We start from the raw sequence: 24,355 nt of genomic DNA, 5'->3' as shown, positions 1-24,355 counted from the left end.
AATTTGTATCATATTTCATTCCCTGATTTGACCTTATTCTAGTTTTATTAAGATGATTGCATTCTTTTATTTATTCTTTTATGACTATTTTTTATTAGTTTTTATGTTATTTTTTATTCATTCTTACTGGTGTGTAAGCACCTTCTAACTTGGCTTTGAGAAGTACTCTAAAAATAAAGACATTATTATTATTATTATTATTATTATTATTAGTAGTAGTAGTAGTAGTAGTAGTAGTAGTAGTAATAGTAGTAGCAGTAGTAGTAGTATTGTTATTATTAATATTATCTGTTTCTCCCCATTCAGCAGTCGCCTGTGGTTTCTCTCTCTCTCTCTCTCTCTCTCTCTCTCTCTCTCTCTCTCTCTCTCTCTCTCTCTCTCTCTCTGTACAACATTGAACTTTGTGGTTGTAACTTGAACTCCACCTCAGCACTTGACTTTGTTTACACTGTTTCCATTAAAAAGTCTTGATGACTCACATATTAACTCCACTTTAACTGACTGCACAAACAAAACAAACATGCATCTGCGGCTGGTTTATTATTGTTGTTGCTCCGCGGCTCTGCTCCCCTGAGAGGAAGCAGAGTGAGATCCCATGATGCTCGGCTGCAGCGCGTCGTGTGTGTGTGTGTGTGTGTGTGTGTGTGTGGGGGTTCATTACAATGAGCTGCTGTGGCTGCAGAATACAACTCAACCTGGTGCATCACGGAAAGAAAAGCTTTGACACAACTCAATCTCAGAGGTTAAAGGAATGTGAACAGAAGCCTCAGGATTAGGTATTTAAGTCATTTGGGTTTTCCATCAAACCTTCGAGTTGAAGCATTAACATCATTTGAACTTAAGCCAGAATGACTTTTATTGGATGTTACTGATTACCTTAGATTTAAGTCATCCAGAAGAGCTCAGGAATCTTCTCCTGTGTAACATGTAAAATACATTTCCTTCTTTGTATTTCCTAATTCTGGCAGTGAGACGTGTTTGCCTTCGTTGCTCCAGAGTTTGAACAAGATAAACTCGGCCGTCTCCGCTGGGTGTGACGCTGCCGTCGGTCTGAGGGCAGATGGTGACATGTGAGTTCAACAAGAAGACGAGCGAGAAAAGTGGCACGTGAGGAACTCTGTTGACTTTTGTGAGAGAGCAATTCACACCCTCCATTCACGGAGTCATGCAGCCTTATCAGGCGCGGCTGAGACTCAGAATGCACTTGTTGATAAGTTGTGCTGAGCTGAGCTGAGGTCTTTCCCTGAAACCGGCTCCACAGGCCCGTCTGTCATCACTTGGTGACAAGACGTGAACACAATTACAAACACAAGACTTTTGTTATGAAACAACAGTTGTATTCTTTTGTTAAAAGACTGAATATAGACGTAAAGACGTTACACACTGACTTTGTCAGTCCCAGTAGATCATGGGGACTAAAGCTTAAAGTCCTATTAAGGCAAAACACCATTTCTGGATGTGTTGCAAGTCCTAGTATAGATAGGTAAACAAACCTGTGTGTGTGTGTGTGTGTGTGTGTGTGTGTCCGGGTGTTAATCATGTTGTGGGGACCTATATCTCTGTATCATGTTATGGGGACTTCTCTTCCTTACGGATACAAAAAGTCCCCATAACATGAATCATTCAATTTTAAGATGATGTCATGTTTTGAGGTTATGTTTAGCTTTAGGTTAAGGTTAAGGTTAAGGTTAAGGTTAAGGTTTAGAGTTAGGCAATTAGTTAACATGGTTAAGGTTAGATAAAGTCTCCAGGGAATCACTGTAATGTCATCTGAAGTCATGGAGACACGATGCTGTGTGTGTATGTGTGTGTGTGTGTGTGTGTGTGTGTGTGTGTGTGTGTGTGTGTGTGTGTGTGTGTGTGTGTGTGTGTGTGTGTGTGTGTGTGTGTGTGTGTGTGTGCGTGTGTGTGTCTGTGTGCACACACACACCTCCACAGAGACACAGCAGGAGCACGAGGAGGAGGCGGAGGTGTGGCTCAGCTCTCAGGTATACTGGATATTCTCGCTGGGTTCGAAGAAGGAGGGGATGGAGGGGGAGGAACCTGGAGGACGGCATGGCAACACACAACCCTGTAAAGCCGGTGGCGCGCCCTCAGATCAGCTCGACTCTCACACCTCAGCAGCAGCAGCAGCAGCAGCAGCCACACAATCATGTTCAGCCTCATTAGATTACCACGAGTCTTCACCATCAACCAAGTACCAAAAGTAAGTTGCTCTTCACTGTATCTCTACTGGACAGGTAGGACGCTTCACACTGAGCTGCAGGCACCACACAGTCCACATTAACCACCTGTGTGGTAGAAGACACGTGTGTGGGTGAGAAGGATCCACTTCTGATGTGAGATGAAATCAATGTTTCTGTCGAGCATCAACTTGCTTTGGAAAAAAATCTGCTCGTTTAGAGTCATGAAGGGAAAAACTCTTAAATCACAGCCTCCTGTTCGTTTTAACTTCTTAACACTGAAATCACTGTCTCGGGTCCGTCACCTTCCAGACCTTCAGACGATCAGGCTAATTAATAAATAATGCAATTAAATAATCTGTATAAATACTCAACGCAGATAGAAATGTATATTTGTTATTATTACAAATACATTTGTTCTTATTTTTATCTTTATTATTATTATTTGTGTTACTACAGAGTTTCGTCTGCTAAAGTGTTTTCCACCGTGACACCTGTATAACCGGTGTGACGATAAGCCTTTTGTGCCTTGGATCTTTAATCTGGAAGTTTTGTATGAACATGAGCAGTGAGCAGTTCAAATATAAAACGATTTTTTATTAATTATTAATTAATTATTGAATAGGAAACTTTTTTAAGAAGCATAACAAGGTGAAAGCTTCATTTTTAAGAAAAATAACAAAATCTCACCATCAAGCTGTGTGACATCGTCGGTTTTAAACTGGGATATTTAAGCTTTTACAATTAAACAAGCAACTCTTGTTTCACTGATACTTTCCTCCTCCTGTCTTCTGTATAATTTAATCCTTAGTTTAATATACATTTCTCATTGCTGCATCAAACCTAAAAGGGGAAAAAAGTTTCTAAAAGTTATCGAACTAACTCCAGACTAACTGAGGTATTTCTTTTTTTTGAGGTTTTCCATGAGGACAGCATCATCTCTGGGTACCGACACCCCCGCAGCTCGGCCACTGACTGCGTCCTGAGCCTCTTCCAGCTGACCAATGAGACGCTCAACATCTGGACACACTTTCTACCCACATGGTAAGTTTCCTGCAAAGCGTCACAACTATCAACATAATAGATTCAGAAACATGTTTTAGGTCGATTTATTTATTCTCGAGATGCAACAAGTAGAGTCTTAGTCACTAATGCAGAATAGTTTGTAACTTGAAGACATGTCACATCAAACTATTTCCAAATTCTCACCAGTGGTAAACTCCTGACTTTCACAACAGTCAGGCAGTGGAAGAGGAATCGTGCACTGCTTGTAAAGGATGTAACATTCAGACACAAATCTAAATTTATTTTATATCGCTCCATCATCTTTACAATATTACATGTTTCAGAACATATCTTACATATCAGAGAAGTCACGTGTTCTTCTCTCTGAACACCATGAGCCAGCCACTCCCTGCGTTCTTTCTCCATCACACAAAGAAGAACTTACACCCGGATGAGCTCAAAGTCAAACGGAATTTATAATCTTAATCTTAATCTTAATCTTATAGACATTCTGCAAAAAAAACAATTTCATTAAAATGTGAAAATTCACAGCGAGTGTGGGACTTGTTGATAGTTTAGTTTACAACACACGACGGACACAAAACAAAGACAAAAAAAAGACAATACAAATATCTCTGGATGAGAGAGGAGTCGTACACGTAGAAGATGTTGTCAAAGATGTCAAACTTGGAAAGACAACAAGAGTGTTGATGTGCTTTAAAGAAAACAACACGTGACACCTGCAGCAGAATCAATACGTCATGACCAGCCGCCTGCTGCTCTACCCGGGATTCACCCCTCACCTGAGTGTTACAGACAATTTCCTCTGACCCGGAAAAATCTCAGGCTGCGTTTTTTCATATGTAAAGGTCCGGAAAATGTCCTGACATGAAGAGAATAAATTATCAAACATACACAAGTAGCTCAAACAGACGCAGCAGCTCGTTGCCTTATTTCTCAGCATCTACTGAGTAAAGGGAGTCGGTGAGGTGAGGTGCAGACGAGCTGTGGAGACGAGGAAGAGGAAATGAAAGCCAAAGAGTGATAAATGCAAGGTGGGAGACAGAAGGAGGATGAGAATGAGGAATACGCCCCACAGCCATCTACTGTACATCAGCATATGTTCATTTTAACACCATGGAGGCAACACTGTGGCTGCTCAGGTTCCTCCAGACTTCAGTGTTTGACAAACACAGCGTTACTCATTTGTATGTGTGTTTCTACAGAGGTTCCTTCACCAGCCAGCAATGCTGCACTTCCTGCCTGTCGAGATGTAGTTGTTTTGACCGTGTAGTCCACAGAGAAAGTGTGTGTGTGTGTGTGTGTGTGTGTGTGTGTGTTTGCGTGTGTTTGTGTGTGTGTGTGATGCATATACATATATTTATATATATATACGTAACAAGGGACCATGGATGTTTGTGTCAGGGGACCATGGACCTGCAGGCCAGACGCTAATGAGCAGATCCGTGCTCAAGGTTTTCATATGAGGTGCCACAATTAGTTAAGTGCTCAGTGACGAGGAAAAGCACAAATAACGTTGATTTGTTAATGAGGTGCACTGAGCCGTGGAAGCAGTGGCTGTGATACACAAGGCAAACTACAGGCTCCTACGCTTCTTGTGCATAAAAAACATCTTGGTTTTTCAAACATTGACACATGACCAACAGGTTTTAAACAAATATAATGAAGTGGTTGTTTAACGTTGAAGTCTGCTGGAGAAGAAACAGGAGGTTTCTACATTTCTGATCTTTTGTTGCTTTGCTCGTTATGAAACGTTCCCTCTGTGTTTACCTTCGAACTCTCAGGCAAGAAATGTCTTAAATTTTTAAACCAGTTTGTTTTGGTTGGTGTGATAGATCATTCACAGCATGGCTGAGTGTCACATTTTCAGATGGCATAAGAGATAAGAGGAAGTTAGCTTAGCGTAGCATATAGAGTCTAGGTGGAAATACAGCACGGCCCTCTCCACGTGTAAAAAAAACACAAATACTTCCCTGTGGTTGTAAGCCTCTGCCAACCGGTGCAGTTTCCGTACGCAAACATTTATTTATCCAGACTAATATGAGGTCATATTAACTTTGACCTTTGACCTGCATGCAAACCTAACCAGTCAATCTGCGAGTCTAAGTGATCATTTGTGAAAGGAACACTTGTTTGATCCTTCAACAAACTGAAATGTAAAATTGAAAAGTTACAGGAAGTAACTCGATGTAACTGTTCCTCAGTCGGAGCTGAAGTCTGGAGGGAAAAGTCTGTTTACACTGTTCTTACACCCACACGCGGTGTATGATGAACAATCAAGTCCAGCTCCTCCTTTATTATCTCGGACAAATATTCCAGCGAACCTGCCAAAGATACGGGTGGAATTGTGCAATGTGCCATAATTATTAATTTTACACACTTAATTCTTCTGGCAGGTATTTCCTGTGGAAACTGGTGACGGTGGTCCTGATGCAGACGGCGTGGCAGGACTCCTTCACTTGGCCTCTGGTCATCTTCCTGATCTCCTGCTGCATCTATCCGCTGGCGTCCAGCTGTGCTCACACCTTCAGCAGCATGTCGGCTCGGGCTCGCCACATCTGCTTCTACTTCGACTACGCTGCCCTCAGCTTCTACAGCCTGGGTGAGCCCACGTGATTCAGTGACAGTGTCTGACGAGAACTCAGTGTGAAATGGCCTTTAATGGTCATCGTGCACTGAGCTGTTGATACTGAACTGTCGTCAGTAACTTAACAACTTATTATCAGGGACTATAGTGGCAGATTTGATCAATTAGGGGCCAATAACATGTCCCAGTGGACACTTAGGTCCTGTTTGACTGTTTCGCTCTATAGCTTGGAGCAAAGTTTAACTGGTGTTCTGCTGCTGCTGCAGGTTCAGCGACCATCTACTCAGCGTATGTTTTCCCGGACAAGTGGGTGAACGGCCTCTTCCATCAGTGCTACCTCCCCATCGCTGTGCTCAACACGCTCTTCTGCACCGGCCTGGCCTGCTACTCCAGGTATGGTGACGAAATTCTAACGCTAGCTAATGTTAGCACCGTTTCCTGTCGTAGCACTGTGATCCCATCATGCATGCGTTCATTCATATGTTCTTGTGCATTTCATTTTCTGCTGATTCCTGTTGATCTTTCGAAAAACCGATAAAGTATTTTTACATCACCGATCACAAATCACGATTATAATTCCCTAATCCAGACTCAGATCACACACTGCTCTTTTTGTAGAAATAGAAAATAATGGAGGGTAACTTTACCATTGGAATTTTTTGTTCACGCCTGTCTTTACAAATCAGTTCTGTTCCTCTTGCATGTAACACGTTGTTGCCACTGTTTTTCTTCTTCAAGCACTTGATTAATGTTGTTGCTTGTTCTTCTTTCTCTCTCCCCCCTGCCAAGGCTTGGTTTACCATTTCTCCAGTATAATCATGACACCATAAAGAGGTAAAGACCAATGTGCCTGCTCTGCCTGTGTCTTGTGCTTGAAATGAACCCTGGTGGTTGTTGTCACTACAATGTGTGTGATTGAGTCTTTTGAATTCTTTGCATGTGTTCATTCCTCAGACATTATTGACGGGGATTTTCAAAAGCACAATTGAGCAATAGACTATTATTATTAACAATGGGTGTGGCCTCACCGTGACTATAGTGACCAACCCTAAACAGTGATTAACCCCGATTGTACAGTAGCTCCAGCCAGGCAGGTTAGACAAAAGGTTAACGTGTGCTCAGAAAAAGACGTTTACATAATCTACCACATGGAATATTAAAAAATTATTCAATCTTTAATTATTGAATTATTTAAATTTCTTTGATTTAAATTTTTGTTGTAAATGTTTATTTTTACTTATTTATCCCTCATCCTTCTAACCACTCAGCACAGGTCTGCTGTACATAAAGCTGGTTCAAGATGACATAACATTTTAAATGTACACTTTATCACTATATTTGTATATTCTGGTACTGAATTAAAGAATTCCTGTATATGGGGCATTACCATTGCCTGTTTCTACACAGCTCCCTCTACAGATATAATATAGTTTCACCCTGAGGATTATTTCATGAGTGTGTGCAGGCTTTATTTCTCATTACTAACATTTTAGTTTTTTTATTTCAGATTCCCAGAGTTTCGGCGTCCAAGGTTCAGCAAAATTCTTCGTGTGGTTGCCTTCGCCTACCCCTGCCTGTTCGTCAACATTCCTCTGCTCTACAGGGTACGGCCACGTCTGTGCTCTTCACTCATCCTGTGTCCTCACAAGACAAGTGGGAAAGAATATAGTGACTTACCTGGATATGTAGTACTTAGTGAACGCTGCACGTTTCCTTCTGAATAGGATTTTTAACACAGATCCAGAGTGTTGGCTCAGGTGCTTCAAGCTCACACATGCACTACATCTGACTAATATTTATTCAACATGTGGTTTTCAACAACAAATGTTACACTGTTACGTGAGATGCGGTGGACAGTTAATACGTGTAATTATCTAAAGTGAACCACACACTTGACTCAGACAGTGGCAGCAAGTTTAATTTCTGGACGTACACAAAATAACTCTGCACCTCTGACAAGGCCTAACTGTCCTGTTAGATTCCATCAAGCTGCATCAAATTTTCATTATTAAATAGATTCCGCTAAATGTTTTATTTTACATCAACATCCATTGATTCTTCCCTGGGAAATCAGTGCAAATTGTTCACCATCTCACAATATTAAAAACTGATTCAACGAAATTCCTGAATTGGATCCGCACCAAAATGTGATGGGTTCTTTCCCAGCCAATACCCCTCAAGTATAATGGAAATCCTTCCAGTAGTTTTGACCAGTGGAGTGAAAACCCTGTTTTGTGGCTTCACTCTGTTAAATGTGTGTGTGCTGCGTTCACAGGTGTTCCTGTGTGAGGGAGACGGATGCACGGACAACGACACCAACTTCCTCCACTGCCACCACATCACCCTGGCCTTCCTCACAGGCTTCCTGTTTGCCACACATTTACCTGAGCGCCTGGCACCGGGCAGCTTCGACTACATAGGTATGACTGAGTAGTTAATGTTGACATATGTTTGTGTGTCTGCACAGAGAAACCCACAGGAAAACACAAAAGATACACACAAAAAAAAGAAAACCAAGTGCAAGCTAAATATTTCGGTGTGAGGTCATAGATCCAGGTGAGGTAGATTATCAACATATAAATAATACCATGTAAATAACTTTTTGGCAACAAGTTCCATATCCACATCTCTACTGCTTCCAGGTGGCCAAAAAGTATATCTACCTTTGTACCAGGCTTGTTTTCACTCATAGAGATAATTTCTCAACCTCAGCTCAGCATTGTGAAGCATTTTAAGTGTTTTTAGTGATTCCATACTGTTGATTAAGCCCTCTCCAACAAGCATCTCGCAAATTTACAACCTATATCAATCAAATAAAAAAAAAAGGTCAATTATTGAACAAAATGATTTCGCACAATATAAAATGATAGAGCACAAAACGAAGGTATGAGAGGTTTTCAAAACCATTTCAGCAAAAAACTGAGAAAAATCAGGGAAAGTCAAAGATTGATGAAATGTGACAAAATCCTGAAGCTCACTTTGAATGAAATGCGACATTTAAACTTTAAACTGATGTGAATCTTTGTTTACCTGTAACATTGGTGGAGTTTTGTGATCAAAAGGTTTGCATGAGAAAGAAGTCGATTTTTACAACTCTGACCAATTTCTATTTCTCCCACTTTTTTATGACAAATCAAACAAGTCAGATCTTTGAACAGTTCAAGTCAATTCAAAGATTTTTTCGAAGACTGGAGTTAGAAAGATAAAAGTTAAACGTTGTAGAACACTGCTAATAGATAACCAGCTCTCTGTGTTTGCATTCTTTCAGCTGCAATATGAATTATTTACTCTGAGCTTCCTTCTTCTCACTGTGACGTCTCTGTTCTCAAACACGACTCGACTCCTGTCTTTGCAGGTCACAGCCATCAACTCTTCCACGTGTGCGGTATCCTCGGCACCCACTTCCAGATGAAGGCCGTGGAACAGGACATGGAGGCACGGCGGCCTTGGCTCCTCGATCACTCCATCCCCATCACGTTATCCAACTCACTGGGTGTGGCGGTGCTTTGTGTGCTTCTGAACTTGATTATCATCGGCCTCTACAGTCTCCCGCTCATCACTGCACCCGTCTGCCAAGCAGAGAAATATGGTAAAAGTCTAAATAGAGGCCCGCACAAGGACTGCGCCTGCAGCTAAACCTGCCGCTTCGTGAGCCATCGCTCTGGGATCCCAGCTACTCACGAGACACATGTGGAAAGAGTGCATTGTGGGTGATTTAAAAACTCTGTGAGGTCGACTCCAGAACCAAGAGGAGCTGAATGTTTAGGTTGATTAAGGATTCCACTCTGCAATAGACCTATCGGGATGTTTGACTGTAAGACATCATGTTGAGAGTAAACTGAAACTAAAGGCATCAGTTGCACACGTATGTAATTTATTTGACAAAAATGATTGTTACCATGATATGTGTTACTCAGGAAACTTGACACAAAGATGATTTATAGCGCTTGTGCTTGTGGTATAAGGAAGTGTGACAGAAACATGTCAGGACAAATGAGGCAGTCATGATAGGAGAAGATGTATTTTTTGCTTTGAGTTGCCTGTAAAGTAACAACATTTTAAGTTTTGTTACTAATTATGTAAGAACTGTTAAACAGAAGAAAGAACAAGAAGAACATTCTCACGTTGTTCCTTTACAAACGTTGAAAGTATTTTAGTACAAATTATATTTATTATGGTGTTTTTCAAATAAACTTTAAACCAAACTGACTCATGTTGATTCTAAAGAGGAGTCTCCTGCCCAACACACAGTTGTTGTTGATGAGGTTCAGTTGGACTCATTAATGAACTGATCAGAATTTCTCGTGAATGTTTTATTTGAGGAACGCCACAAGAGGTTCCTTTAAAATGTTGGCAGATTTGCTTTGATAGAATGTCATAATTCTAGGGCTAATTTAAACAGTAGGGGTCAAAATCAAGCCATTTCACTACCCTCCTTCATGATAACCCATATAATGTGTAATTTCATACCAGACTGGACAATTGTGCAAAGTTTTGTGAGATTTCAAGCATGTTAAGGCCCCTCGGAAATGCTTCAAATTACAGAAAATTAATATTGCTTGGAGATACTCTAGGGCCCTTGCACTGTTAACTGCTTTGGCCCTAATGATATGAAAACTGTTGCAAAACATTTGGAAAAGACAAAGTGACAATATGTGTAGTTCAGATTCAATCAAAAGATGAATAATTGGTGAGGTTTACGATTAAATAATTCAATATATTTAATATCATTATATGAATATGATATGTAATCATTATAATTTTTTTAATGGAAGAGGAGGATGTCTATTGGGTTGTTCTTGCGGCGCACCTTGCGGTAGAAGGTGTAGAATGCCAGGATGTTGGCGGGGACCCCCATCAGGAAGGTGAGAATGTGGTGACTGTAGCATCATGGTGCCTCGCAGCACGGACACACTCACTGAGGCACTGGACGGAAGAAAGTTAATATCTTTAAAAGTATATTAACAGAGCTGGAATGTTCACAGTTTTTCAGATATCACGTCTTCTGAGGTTCAATAATAAAGTTGAGGCGGAATCAGCTAATATTAAGATGCTTGGAACAAGTAAGACGAAATGGAAAAATTAAATTCTCAAGTAAATTCCATTCAAGATAATAAAATAGCTTTTCTTAGATCTTTACAAATTCTCTGCTCGATGTCCTCGGCAAGGTCCATCAGGTCCTTTTGAAAATATAAATCTATTAAAAAAATCCATGACCCAAATGAATTGTTTAGAGGAATAATTAGGAATATCTTAATTAAAATAATGAACCATTATAGTTTTAAGCAGATGTTACCCGACAGTTAGTTGTTTATTGAATATTGGGAGAATGTATACATATGTCAAATGCTCATAATAGAAAATAAACAAATGACGGAGCGGAGAAGCTGTGGCCTAATTCGGTTTTTGACAAATAGAAATATGAAATGTCACCAGACCTTTTTTCTGAATTCTTAACAAAAAATTATTAAAATAAATTCTAATCCACCAACTTTTTTCAAATCCTTTTATTATATTTTATTTCATTTAGTTTTTACTCTTTACCATCAAACTAACTCGGAAATTATTAATCTGTCATCACAAACACAAAATAAGGAGATCGTGCATCAGATATTATATATTTTATTAGTTAAATCTTAATTTTAAGGATCTGTGATCGTTGAGCTTTTATAATTAAATAATTTTTTCGGTCCCGTCTTGAGCAAAATACCAAATATCTGCAGGTTTCAGCTTCTTTTGTGTTTGAATTTGATGATTCTCTTTGTCTTGCATGAAAATAAACTGTTGTTCAGACAAAACAAGACATTTGAAGATGTTATCTTCAAATGTTATCAAGCAGGAGCTGTCACTGAAGACAGAAAACAAGCAGAAGGACGAAATATGTCCCCTGATCCAACTGCCCATTTGGCTTCAAGTAAGTTCCAACAGCTCATTGTGATTTGAATCTTATGGATCGTAGGTTTGTTTGAGGTTTAGACTTAGAAAAAGAAAAAGAGTGAAATTCATATTGTCTCTGTCTTTTCAGGAAGTCCCCTTGGAGAATGACAAGCAGGGCATGAAGAAGGAGAAGAAGAAGCAGGAGAAGAAGGAGAAAAGGGAGAAGGAGGAGAAGAAGAAGCAGGAGAAGAAGGAGAAAAAGGAAAAAAAGAAGATGGAGAAGATGGAGAAGAAAGAAATGAAGAAGATAGAGAAGGAAAAGAAAGAGCGAGACGGAACGATGAGGGGGAATTGTATAGTTTTCTATTCAAAGTTTCCGTCTGACCTGTCAATCATCACATCCCTCTTCAATTACTATGGTGGATGAATACTCCGCCCTGAAGGAGCAGACCGCCACCAACAACCTCACCTGAGAAACAGAAGGAAAGATGGTGGAGCAGATGGAGTCTCCTGCCTCACTTCTGCTGAAGTGCCATATGGACTTGATCCCCTTGACTCAACGTGTGGAGAGAAGGAGCTGGAGAAGGAGCTCGGAGAGATGAACATGAGGATCAAAGTAAAGGAGGAAGAGTTGGTAGAGACAGAGGAAATCCAAACCCCAATTGAGCCAGCTCCGAGAAAACAGAAGATCTGCAGAAACAGATGAGAAAGTCGGAGGAGAAGTCGTTCATCGACCTGTCAATCATCCCATCCCTTACCCCACCCCAACCCCCATCCCCCAAATTAAACTTTTAAAGTGAAGCCAAATCATCTCGATCATCCCCTGGTGGATGGCTGCAGCATAACTCATCTACCATCTTCTCCATGTTAGTGTCGGGGACAATACTTTTTTCTCAAGGACGGTTTCTGTCATTTTAGGTAACAGTGGATGTTGACAGTAAAATGAGACGAGTTACATTCAGCAATCACTCACATCTGTTGCAATTCTTAATCATTCGTGTTAATGTGCTTGTGCCACACATCTCAGGCATCGTATATAAAGCTTGTATCCAGGAAAACCACTGACACACGGGAGGATAAGACCAAAACGGTCAATCGTTTCACAGGATCATGTTAAAGCAGTCATCTATATCACAGTTATCACTGAATTTACCTTCCTGAGACAAAACCAGCAGATAATTAGCCGAAATACAAAAGTGCACATTCAAGTGTTTATTGCATCTTTTTTAAACTAATGGGGAAAACCACCTGTAAAGAATCTTGATTCATAATATAAATTTGCGTCTTATTTTATTTTATCTCATGGGAATAATCAGTATTTAATATCCTCAGTGTTATAACAGTTTAATAAGTTAATCTTTAAGAGTGAGGTAACGCTGGTCTACCCTTAGGTGGCGGTAATGTCCCATTACGCTTGATACGACCCTCTTTTCAAACGGGGGAAAGGTAGAGGAAGAAGAAAAGGCGGGACTTCCGCTGCAGGCCGCTGTGATTGGCTGAAATACCTGCGTGTTGTGGTGACGTCGGAAGAGAGGGAAGTTTTCAAATGAAGACAGAGTCGCCTTGAGCTCTTAACGATGCAGAGAACAGGGTGAGTCAAAGCTGCTGTTATATTAATTTAATACTAATATAGTCTGTGAATATAACTTCTACCCACTGGGTTCGACATCATCCGTCTGCCAGCGACTGGTCTGGAAACAGATAAATGCGGATAGTCCGGAAAATGAAGAGCACTTCCGTAGCGTTAGCTTAGCCCGCCATCATGCTAACTGGAGGCTAGTGGGGTGATCTCAGGTCGATGTGGATGTTCGAGCTCAGCAGCGACTTCTCAGCAAACTAAACATCAATGCTTCGATGTAAACAATGATTTACTGTGTTCAAACGTTTCTCAAGGCTCCACCTCCCTGGAGCTTATTTAATATGATGCATAACATTCACATAAAAGTCTCACTGAGCCCAGACCTGCACACAAAGACAAATCATGTGTTGTCAAACACACGAAAGGTCCAAATTTAGACAAATACAATAAAACAGCCAAACAGTTGACACCAAATGTTTAAAGACACAGAAACACACGTTCTCTATCTCTTTCACTGACTCACATTGCAGGTAGCTGACTCCAGATCTGCAGGATTATCAATAATGGTCATAATACTATTGTTGTAATTATTATTTATATTAACTGGTGCTGCTAGCATTAGCACTATTATTACATCTATAAATATCACGCATGTTATTTTTACTATAACGGCCAGTCTGACAAAGCTTGAATATGAGAGGACAGTGTAATCCTGGGGAGACGCAGTGCAAATAGTCAACAAATCCTGTAATAATGATAAATAATATAACTAAACTTGAGTTTGAATAAGGGTTGGTATAACTATTAGGCCAAAATTATGGGGACACATACCTGACCCGTGTACATATGGGTAGTTCCAGTGGGATCTGCTTCTCCAAGATTTTGCCTGGGCCCCTCGTTTCCACTCCTAGTTTAAAGAAAAAATTTGTCCTTGTGGGGGAGCTCGACAGGCTTTCACACAACCTTGAAGGTGAACAGAGTCAGGCAGTGTTCAGGACAGCTATCCCCATACCGTTGGCCATGTTGTGAAAGTGACTCGGGTGAATTGTCTGGATTTTTAACTAACCGAGCGATAAGTTTAATGTCGCATCATTGTTTTACAGCAAAAGCAAGACTCCTCGGAGGCACGGACCTAGGAAGGCCTCCAACACAGAGAAAGATCCAGTTGGAGTAAGTGAACATCGCTCACTTTGTTGAGCTAAAAACTGAAACACCCTCGGACCACAGTTAAAAGAGAAGCTTGTTAAAATCCAACTAAAAAGTGGCCTAGAGCTTCTTATTAATATATCTTTCCTGTTGTGTCTGTAGGTGTACTGCCGTATACGACCGCTTGGAGCAGAAGATGAGGAATGTTGTGTTGACATGATCAGCAGCTCCACTATTCAGCTGCATGCTCCCGACGGTCTGAAAGCCAACCGCAATGGAGAATACAAAGAGGTAAGTGGGATGTGGAACCAGTTGGGCAGTAACAAGTTGATACAGATCCCGGAAAATGACACTAGAGTCTGTTTCATCACTGTAAAGGAAAGTTTTTGTACCTTTTACAATTTGTGGACTCTACCTCAAGAACCACACTATTTCAGAAAATAGGAAAATAATCACATAATAACTACAAAACATGTCTCGTAAGGTATTTATAAGATTCCTAAGTGTTTTAATACTTTAAGAAATGGTTCTTGTTCTCTGTTGAATGCCTCTCACATGTGCTGAATGATCTTCCCTGGTTTCTTCTTTAGACACAGTACACCTTCAAAAAAGTATTTGGTATTAATACCACGCAAATTGAGCTTTTTGACGTTATTGCCAAGCCGCTGATTGATGACCTCATCGACTGTAAGAATGGTAAGTTAAAGTTTTTTTCTTCAATGAACTGTAATGTAGTTCACTGCGCAAAATCCCATACCCAGACTAACATTCATTAATGAATAAATTAATGGGATTATCAGTATGCATCTTAAAAGTGACATATAGACTATAGCTGCAGGCAGGAGAGAAGTTCTTCCAGAAACATGAATATTAATTCACCAGGTCATTAGAAAGATCAGCTATATGTATGTTGGATCAGACCCGTGTGGAGAAATGTACCTCGATGCAGTGCTGCAACCAGGGGGGGGCAGACACGACCACCCTGTGGCTGTGATCTAAGGTTTAGGTGCAGCACACAAGCCTAATGTTGAGAGTATCTAAATAACTAAATGACTATTGATGGTTGTGCCTATATTGTTCATACAAAACATGTGACTATGTTTTATCCATAGTGATATCAAAGAATAAGTCTTTCTCTGTTTATGTATCTGTGATATTTAATGTTCCCAGGTCTGCTGTTCACTTACGGTGTGACTGGAAGCGGTAAGACCTTCACCATGACCGGTGCTCCTGGGGACGGTGGACTCCTCCCTCGCTCTTTAGACATGCTCTTCAACAGCATCGGCGCCTTTCAGGCCAAAAGATTTGTACGTCTTTTCATTCATTGAGGCTTTTGTGTGTTTCAGTCTCTAAAATGGGATACGGGATATTTACTTTGGAAATTGTTTTGAATCTTCATTAGGTGTTTAAACCGGATGAGAAAAATGGGATGGAGATTCAGAATCAAGTTGACGCTCTCCTGGAGAGACAGAAGCGAGACAGTCAGCCGTCAGTGCCCAAGACGCCCTCCTCCAGGTAGTTATGAGCAAATTTATATACCCCATGACTTTGTATACTAATTTATAGTTTTCAAAAGCACTGTTGAAATTAGAGCAAACTGTATTTAACTTTCATGTTGGCTACTGTTTGTGTTATTGTTTTTGGTTTATGTTTTTATTAGGCAGAGGGCTGACCCAGAATTTGCAGATATGATCAGCGTGGATGAGGCGTGTAAATCTGAGAATGTGGACGAGGATTGTTGTTACAGCGTTTTCGTGTCCTACGTCGAGATCTACAACAACTACATCTATGATCTCCTGGAAGATGCTTCGTTTGACCCAATCAGATCAAAGTAAGAGACTGGTTGTCAGGTTTGATCTGTGCTTTAGTAGAGTTAGCTTATTGAGACATAGGCTGTTACTGTTCTGAAGTTCTGTGTTTACAAAGTGCACTTTTTAAGAACCCTGTTTTCATTAGGTGGCTCGGTGGAGGCACGCCTGTACGGAACAATGAGTTCATGTATGTGGCCTGAATAAGAACATTCCACAGTACCTTGTTTGTCTGTAGGTGTAACATGGCTGTCGCTGACATAGGTCAACATTAGAAACGTTTACATGGACAGCAATACTCCGATATTAACCCGGATGAGATGATAGTTGGAATATTTGCTGTCCATGTAAACTTAGTCTCTGTATTTCCATCCTATAAACCCAAACCCTCATAAATATCATAGATGTAGCTGACTACCTTTGTGTCATTTTGGTGGCTTCTGTCTTCGAGGATTGGCTTCCTGCTTGTTCCGTGTAAGTGGAGATGCAAAACTTCCCTGAATGGCTTGAGCTTGTTTGTTAACAAACTGTGCTTTTGTCTGTTCCCCTGAATTTGTGTGTTTAATGCGTCTCCCTAGATAGTATTTAATTTAGCTTTTGACGCTAACATCAAGTATGTCTCATTTTAGTTTCTGCTGCTCGTCTTACTAAAGCAACACATCATGGCTTTACTCTGTTGTGTGTATGCTGAGTCTTTTCCTGAACTTGTTTCAGAGCGCCTCAATCCAAGATTCTCCGTGAAGATCAGAATCATAACATGTATGTGGCTGGCTGCACGGAAGTGGAGGTCAAATCCACAGAAGAGGCGTTTGAAGTCTTTTGGAAGGGTGAGTTTTAATGAGAACTTCCTCTGTCATATTTACAGTGTGTTCAGTGTAACATGGAGACCTATTTGTTTGGCACTGAAGTTTTCAAAGCAGTTTTTAACTGTCTTCTCATGGTGGAAATCAAAGACTCTCATAAAGACGGACAACATGATGTATGGTGGCGCCAAGTCGTCCATTTTTTAATTTTTAAATATATTCAGTTTACTGATTACATCAGCAGGAATAATTGCAAAAAACAATTAATTGCTTATTGCTTATTTGATCTCTTTTGTAAATGATCACATGCTAAATTTCTGACCTGCTGCCAACAGGGCAAAAGAAAAGGAGGACGGCCAACACTCAACTCAACCGGGAATCCAGTCGCTCCCACAGTGTGTTCACTGTGAAGTTGGCCCAGGCCCCACTGGATGCTGATGGGGACCACATTCTACAGGTGACATGCAGCTGCAATGTTACATCGTAAAAAAGTTTGTGTGTGTGTCACAAAGGATTCAGATGATCTATGGTGAAGCTAACAGTGTTTGTTTGGAATTCAGGACAGAAACCAGGTGAATGTGAGCCAGCTGTGTCTGGTGGATCTGGCCGGCAGCGAACGCACCAGTCGAACCAGAGCAGAGGGAAGCCGACTCCGTGAAGCCGGTCAGTTCATTACTCAGGAGGCACTTTCCCCTGTAGCTGCAGATTGTTTGTGTGATTTCATTGTATTTAGTGATGTCTCTTTTATATTTCATGTACAGGTAATATCAATCAGTCTCTGATGACACTGCGCACATGTATGGAAGTCCTGCGGGAAAACCAAATGTATGGAACTAACAAGGTTGGTGTTTTATCATGTGTTCATCTTTTTTTACAGTTGCTCTGTTTTCTTTCTATTTAGACTAATATTCCTTATTGTTGTGTTAAGAAACGTTACAGCAGTTGCAGTTTCTCAGAGCTTCCTTTGTTTTACAGATGGTTCCATACAGAGACTCTAAAGTCACGCATCTGTTCAAGAACTACTTTGACGGTGAAGGAAAAGTCAGGATGATTTTGTGCGTCAACCCAAAGGCCGATGATTATGAAGAAACTATGGTAAGACGTTTTATTTTTTTGCAAAATGGCCTGAATTTAAAAAATCTTATCTCTTTATCCTAGAAGAACAAGTCTGACCTTGTAAAGGCACAACTGCAGCTGCTGGCTGGTTTACCATCCAACCACGATGGAAACTGGACCAAATTGTTAAATAAACTCTTCCTCAAATATGCAGATTTCCTCAGTTGGGTCTCAGAAGATCTGCATTTAATTTGGAACTCTGCTGGGGGCTGCAGGGCAAAGAGGAGAGTAGTAGTAATAGTATTTCATTGTATGTGCTGCAGCTGGTGATGCGCTTTGCCGAGATGACCCAGGAGGTGGAGGTGGCGCGACCGGCCGATGGGCCGATCTACGTCCTTCCTGCAGGACGCAGACAAAGACACCAGGCGTCCAGAGATGAGATGTCACGTCGACATGAAGAACGAGGAGGTCCCGGGAATTCTGGTACATTTTGCATCACAATCTCCTTCTCATACTTTATTCTTACATGGCAGATACACATCTCAGAAATGTGATCACTGTACGTCACTAGTTTGACACACTTTTTTTTTAATTCATGCACTAGATGACCCAGATCTGCTGAATCGGCTCATTGAAAGCCTTCCAGCCCTGCCTCCTAGTGAGGTGGTGGACGCATTCGATGATCAGACACTGCCCCGCCTGGTTGAAGTCCTGGAGAAGAGGCAACACATTCGTCAGATGATATCAGAGCAGTTCAAAACGAAAGGTACAGTCCCATGTTTAGTCAGTACAACAATGAACCGTCTTTGGTTGGTCATAGAACTGGGACATGGCTTTTCTCTGGTCACTGAGCATTTTCTGTCTACATGTTGACGATTTAAATATTTCGTGCCAAATGGTTTAATACTTGAATACTTAATACCATTGCTGTGTTTTCTCCCACAGCCAATACACTGATGTCCATGCTTCAGCAGTTTGACAACCAGCACAGTGCAAAGGAGACTTTCCTGCACAATCAACAAAGCAAACTGAACGAGAAAGACAAACTGGTCGTCAGTCAGAAGACGGAGCTGGAACGGTTGGAGAAAAAATCCAAAATGCTGGAATATAAGGTGTCGTCTCTTTTACTTGGAAAACTATCTTACTCTTCTCTTTTCTAAAATTGAAGTGCAACATTTTAAACACGTCTTGTATTTCTCTCCATCTTATCAGATTGACATCCTGCAAAAGACGACAGACATGTATGAGCAGGACAAACGCTCACTGCAGAATGAGCTGGAGACCCGGGAGCAGAGGCTCCAGAGGGAACTCGGTGAGAGGAGGCGCTTGGAGCAGCGCATGCACGGCGTGGTGACAGACACCCGACAGAAGTGGGAGAAGGAGTGTGTAAGTGGCATTATGGACAGTAGCCCAGATATCATGTACATAAACAACCACCTGGAGTGCAACAACTTTATATTTGGAAAAATTAAACTACCTGTAGTCCTAAAAGTAAGAAATGTGTTGGACATGACGTCAGAGAATCTTGTCTTGAAGGATTAAATTAAAAATAAAATGTTCCTTCTCTTTGTTTTTGTTTGCTTTTTCTTATCAGGAGAGACGAGTGAACGCCAAGCAGATGGAGATGCAGAACAAGTTGTGGGTGAAGGATGAAAAGTTGAAGCAGCTGAAAGCCATAGTGACGGAGAGCAATAGCACCAGCGCGGGTAGTTCATCTGAATGTCCAGAGAAACCCGCGAGGCCTTCAAGAGAGAGGGACAAGAACATCACCCAGAAGAGGTCTGCATCCCCATCACCGACTCCTGTGAGTAGTTTACTCTGTGACACTTCCTCTTCCGTCAGTCTACACCGTGACCACTCCAGAAATTTTGCATGCTACTAATTATTTTTGATTATCTGATCAACCTAAACCTGAGGATTTCTATTCTTGTGGAATACACGTGACACTGATTTGTGTTTGTCAGTCTGGAGCCACCGCTAACATGCTTGGCCACGTTTCCTCATCACTTTCAGGACTTCAGCCAAACTCCTTCCCACCAAAATCAAGCCCATGTTAGAGCAGTTCAGGACCCTTACACCACCCCTTCCTCCAGCACTCCCTCCACCTCCTCTTCAGCTTACCGTTCAGTGGCCTCCTCCATCTCAGATTGGGAGCAGAAGTACCCTGTAGGCGCTGGGACTCCCCAGTGCAGGAGCCGGACTCCCCTATGCCACGGCACCAGCAGCGTGGGTCGCAGGAGAGGCCAGCACTTGGCCAAAGACACTGAGGCCTCTGCTACCACTCTTGTCTACGGGCTAGACCTAGAGGCAGGCAGAAGGGTTAGTGTGTGTGTGTCAGAACGTAGACATTATTAAGAATGTGTTACGCTTTTCTGCAGGCCTGTCGTTTTAAGCCTTGGTGTAGACTTGAAACTCTAAATTCAAGATTAATGTCTGATTGTTTAGAAATGCATCGAGTAGAAGCTGCATCTCTAGTCGTGTGTGTGTGTCCTATCTAGAATAGAAGGTAGACTAGTCCTTCATGCTTGAGAAGACTCTTGACTTGCACCTGAAGCCCTCTGAGTAGTTGCATCATGTTTGTCCTTCTTTCTCTTGCTTGTTGCAAACTGCTTTATAGAGTTGCCTTTTTCTTGTGATGTATAAAATCAATTCAGAAGCACCACTTAACAAACTGGCAGTTCGGTTCTGCTCCTCATCTTTATTTTATTGAAGTAGTTCCACACAGAACTTTAGATTTTTTTTAATCTTTGGATTTGTTTCTTCTGTTGACACACTAGCAGTTTTAATAGATTTGATTGAATATTTAATTGATAATCATTATATCGATACTAATTGGAAATTGAAAAACAATGATTTATTGGCAATTTATACATTTTTGCTGCCCACATTTTTGTGTTGGATTATTAAAAGTATTTCCTTAGGACTACATGATAGTGGTATCAGACATGTAAATGTTGCATTAGTCATCAGTGCGTTGTTCTATTCATCTTTTAACAAACACTCAAAAAAAAACTTGGCATGCTTTTTCTTCTCGACTCCTCTGGTCTGTTTCCCTTGCAGAGGGAGTTTTAGTTTGTATGAAAAAAAATATATTACTGGAATAATCTAGATTTACATCTGTTTGTGGTACGTTAACATTTTCCCCCTTTCTAAATGTAAAACATGTTTCTAAACATTTATGAAATTATGAATTATTATTATTAACATGTCCTGCCTCTCTACAACTTCCAGTGATACATTTATTTTCAGCACAGGCCGAAACCCTCTGATCATCAACCGTCGCTGTTTTCCCTGATAATCTTTAAATGGTCACTGCTGGTGTCAACTGTGAATAACTCTCTGGTTTGTCTTTGTCACACTGGGATCACCAGACGGCCCTTCCCGTCCATCCAATGCACAGACGCTCACACTCTGCGGGTGGGGAGAAATGGGTAGACCACAAGCCCTCCTCTAATTTGGAGCTAGACACTTTCATGCAGCCAATCATACCCAATGCAATCAAAGTGTCGACCCCCAGCGAGAAAGCTCTGTCTAAATGCCAAAAGTATGTGCTCAGACATCAAGAGCTGGCCTCTGACGGGGAGATCGAGACCCAACTCATCAAGGTAAAATGATAATCACTGTTTAGGCTTCAGATTCTTTAATTTCTTGCATGAGTTTCCCTCTGAACTGAATAATTTCCTCTTTGATTTAACACTGATCCTGTTTCAGATGATCGATGGACAGTGTTGTATGTTCAACTGTTGATTTTGAACATATGTTTCTTCCTGTGTTCTCTCATTTTCTCAATCATCCACAGGGAAATGTTTTTAAGACCAGGGGCGGAGGACAAGCTGTGCAGTTTACTGACATCGAGACGCTAAGTCAAGAGTTTTCAACCGCACCGAGGTACAGAAGTTTTCCAAATACTACAATACAGGTTGTGAAATGTCTGAATGACACTTTATCTGTCATACAGTAACATTCCTGCAACATCATTTTAAACCTATTTTAATATTGTGTATTGGTATCATATCATGATTTTAGGTTCAACCATATTATCGCAGCTGAGACTAACTAAAAGGCACCGAGGGGCCACGGAGACTGACTTAGTTATTCATGCTCATAGAGAAATGACATCAGTGTCTAATAATCTATATGTTCATACATTTTCATACAAATATTTTACCTGGCACAACGGTCCAAAACTGTGTGTGCTCCTCCGTCTAGCGACACCTGTCCCTAAAGTGAAGGTTCCTACCTGAATGTCAAATACCCTAAAGCACAATGAAGACACCCAAGTATATAGTATTTCATTTTTTAGCAGGATGGGCAAACAGTTTTTTAATGTTCATAAATATGAGTGGATCTGGTATCTATTTACTAGAAACGATACACTGAAAACAATATTGTTGTTGTTTGTTTGGGGGATTGACACTTAAATCCTGCAACAGAGATATCTTGTATAGTTTGACTCCTACAACTTACAGACTTTTTTTGTAACTTATCCATCTTGCTTCTAAGTTCTAAGGTAATTCCAGCTAGGTTTAATTCTGGGCTTCAGACGACTGAAACTGTTTCTTTTTGTTTCAGTCGCAAAAGGCGATCTGGCTCTGGAGAAGGTCGAGTTCAACGAGAGAACATCGAAAACGTGGTAATATTTTAATATTCATAATTATATAACAAAAACAATATGAAATCACTACTTCTTTCTGGTTACGTTACTGTGTAATTGAAAAATCTTCGACATGGCTTCAGGTGCTGAAGTGCAGCAGCATCTATGATGAATTGTGTACTTTGATGGGTGTGTGTGCAGTTAGGCTAATTTATGTCTACCCATTCCTCCCATTAGCCTCCAGTATCGAGCACAAGTTCCAGCCATGGCTACCAAAAGTAAGTTTGTGTGTTTGTTTGTTGTGTGGTGTTTGTGTGCTGCTCTATATTATAAATGACCTTTCATAACATCTGGGGTTTTCTTTCTTTCTTCCAGACGGAGAAAGCCTTGAGTCGCTGACAATCTGAAGAACCTTTTTTTCTTAAACTTATGTGATGAGTCATGCAAAGAATATTTTTTAGTTTTTTAATTTATAGTTCCGCTTGCTTGCTTTTTTAAAATTTATTAGAGGCGACGCTGAAGCTTGTGGATTATGCAAAAAATAGTGGCCCGTGTTTTGAAATTCCAGTGTGTAGAGTTTGTAAATATTTAGCTGTTAAGTAGATTTTACTGAAATCAATTCTCTTACTCCCAAGAATAAGTATGATGAAACTTTTAACTCCTGTCTTTTAAAACAGGATGTGTAGCGCACTGATTTATTTTTTGGTGCCATTAAATTCCTTTGAAAAAAGTCTCCTCGTAATGTTTTTTGTTCATGAAGACAGAAAAATTATTATTAGTTATGAGGGTTGGTTTCTGTTAATCTTAATTATTCTGCAACTTTAAATTATGGATTGGTGTTGACAGGGTTTTCCACATATTTGAGAAGAAGATAATAAAACAAACAGTAAAGCGCCACCAGAATTCACAGACTCATAGATATTAGTTCCTTGTATGTGTTTGTTTTTATTATCAAGTTCCATGATTCTTTCCTTGGGAAATGTATGAGATAAGTTTCATTATGTTGAAGAAAGACAAAATAAATCTTGCAAAACCTTGTGAGTTCTTGCTTGGTCCATGTTCTATCTTCACACCACGTTTTGTGGAAATCCCTTGGATTTTATTTAATCTGTTGTAAGAGGAATGACATTATACATTTAAAGATATTTAAGAGGAATGATTTAATTGTGCTGCAACTGATACCTTCTTGTAATCTTTGTGGTTATTGGACTTCCTGTGTACCTTGTATAAAGACACTAAACTCTACAAGCTAGAGGTCAAACACTCTTTTTTGTTTTTAAAGCCACTGTGACTCAGCTCAAAGTCAGAGCCTCATTTCTTCTGGTCGAGTACACTGGTGCAGAAAAGTCTGTTTTGGCTCCAGCCCCAACTCGAGCGATTGGTGGAACCTTGGACCTAATGTGTGTCTACACAGAAACTTACCATTCCACAGTTAATAGTTTTTTTTTACTTCATTAATATTGAAATTAAAATAGCAACATGATGTGAATGTATTGACAGAGGGGACAGAAATCTTGTAGTTTCCTATGTGAACAGCAGGTGGCACTAAACACCTTCAGGAAAACTCCAGTAAATCCAGATTGGGAAATCAAGTCTGCTTTAGATGCATACGTCCAACATGTGGTGTTATTTATTATCATACTCTTTAATTTCTAAAAGCAACTTCACAGACCTGATCTATATAGATCATTAAAAA

The 24,355-nt window shown here is 40.5% G+C and overlaps 2 protein-coding genes across 7 annotated transcripts; both read left to right on the top strand.

The window, feature by feature from the left end:
* Window positions 1-2,058: 2,058 nt before the first annotated feature.
* On the top strand, window positions 2,059-10,001 carry paqr5b (progestin and adipoQ receptor family member Vb). The gene is made up of 8 exons (XM_053419677.1): window positions 2,059-2,206; window positions 3,100-3,227; window positions 5,606-5,811; window positions 6,063-6,189; window positions 6,586-6,630; window positions 7,304-7,400; window positions 8,072-8,216; window positions 9,152-10,001. Exons 1-8 carry the CDS (start codon window positions 2,153-2,155, stop codon window positions 9,430-9,432), a joined length of 1,083 nt encoding a protein of 360 aa, XP_053275652.1. The 5' UTR covers window positions 2,059-2,152; the 3' UTR covers window positions 9,433-10,001.
* Window positions 10,002-13,171: 3,170 nt separating this feature from the next.
* LOC128436988 (kinesin-like protein KIF23) lies at window positions 13,172-23,392 on the top strand. 6 transcript variants are annotated; one of them, XM_053418948.1, is made up of 24 exons: window positions 13,172-13,264; window positions 14,356-14,422; window positions 14,561-14,689; window positions 14,989-15,094; window positions 15,569-15,705; window positions 15,801-15,913; window positions 16,059-16,229; window positions 16,355-16,396; window positions 16,921-17,033; window positions 17,345-17,466; window positions 17,570-17,672; window positions 17,771-17,850; window positions 17,985-18,104; window positions 18,389-18,548; window positions 18,670-18,831; window positions 19,011-19,177; window positions 19,278-19,451; window positions 19,660-19,869; window positions 20,079-20,384; window positions 21,437-21,670; window positions 21,865-21,953; window positions 22,638-22,698; window positions 22,897-22,937; window positions 23,035-23,392. In XM_053418948.1, exons 1-24 carry the CDS (start codon window positions 13,251-13,253, stop codon window positions 23,048-23,050), a joined length of 2,937 nt encoding a protein of 978 aa, XP_053274923.1. In that variant the 5' UTR covers window positions 13,172-13,250; the 3' UTR covers window positions 23,051-23,392. The 6 variants fall into 6 exon arrangements, with proteins under 6 accessions (XP_053274923.1, XP_053274931.1, XP_053274949.1 ...); XM_053418956.1 differs by lacking the exon at window positions 16,355-16,396; XM_053418974.1 differs by lacking the exon at window positions 20,079-20,384.
* The last annotated feature ends 963 nt before the right edge of the window (window positions 23,393-24,355 follow it).

This window comes from Pleuronectes platessa, chromosome 1, assembly GCF_947347685.1.
Source record: "Pleuronectes platessa chromosome 1, fPlePla1.1, whole genome shotgun sequence".
NCBI lineage: Eukaryota > Metazoa > Chordata > Actinopteri > Pleuronectiformes > Pleuronectidae > Pleuronectes > Pleuronectes platessa.
Note: the sequence above shows the minus strand (reverse complement) of the source record. Positions and strands in the feature narration are given on the sequence as shown.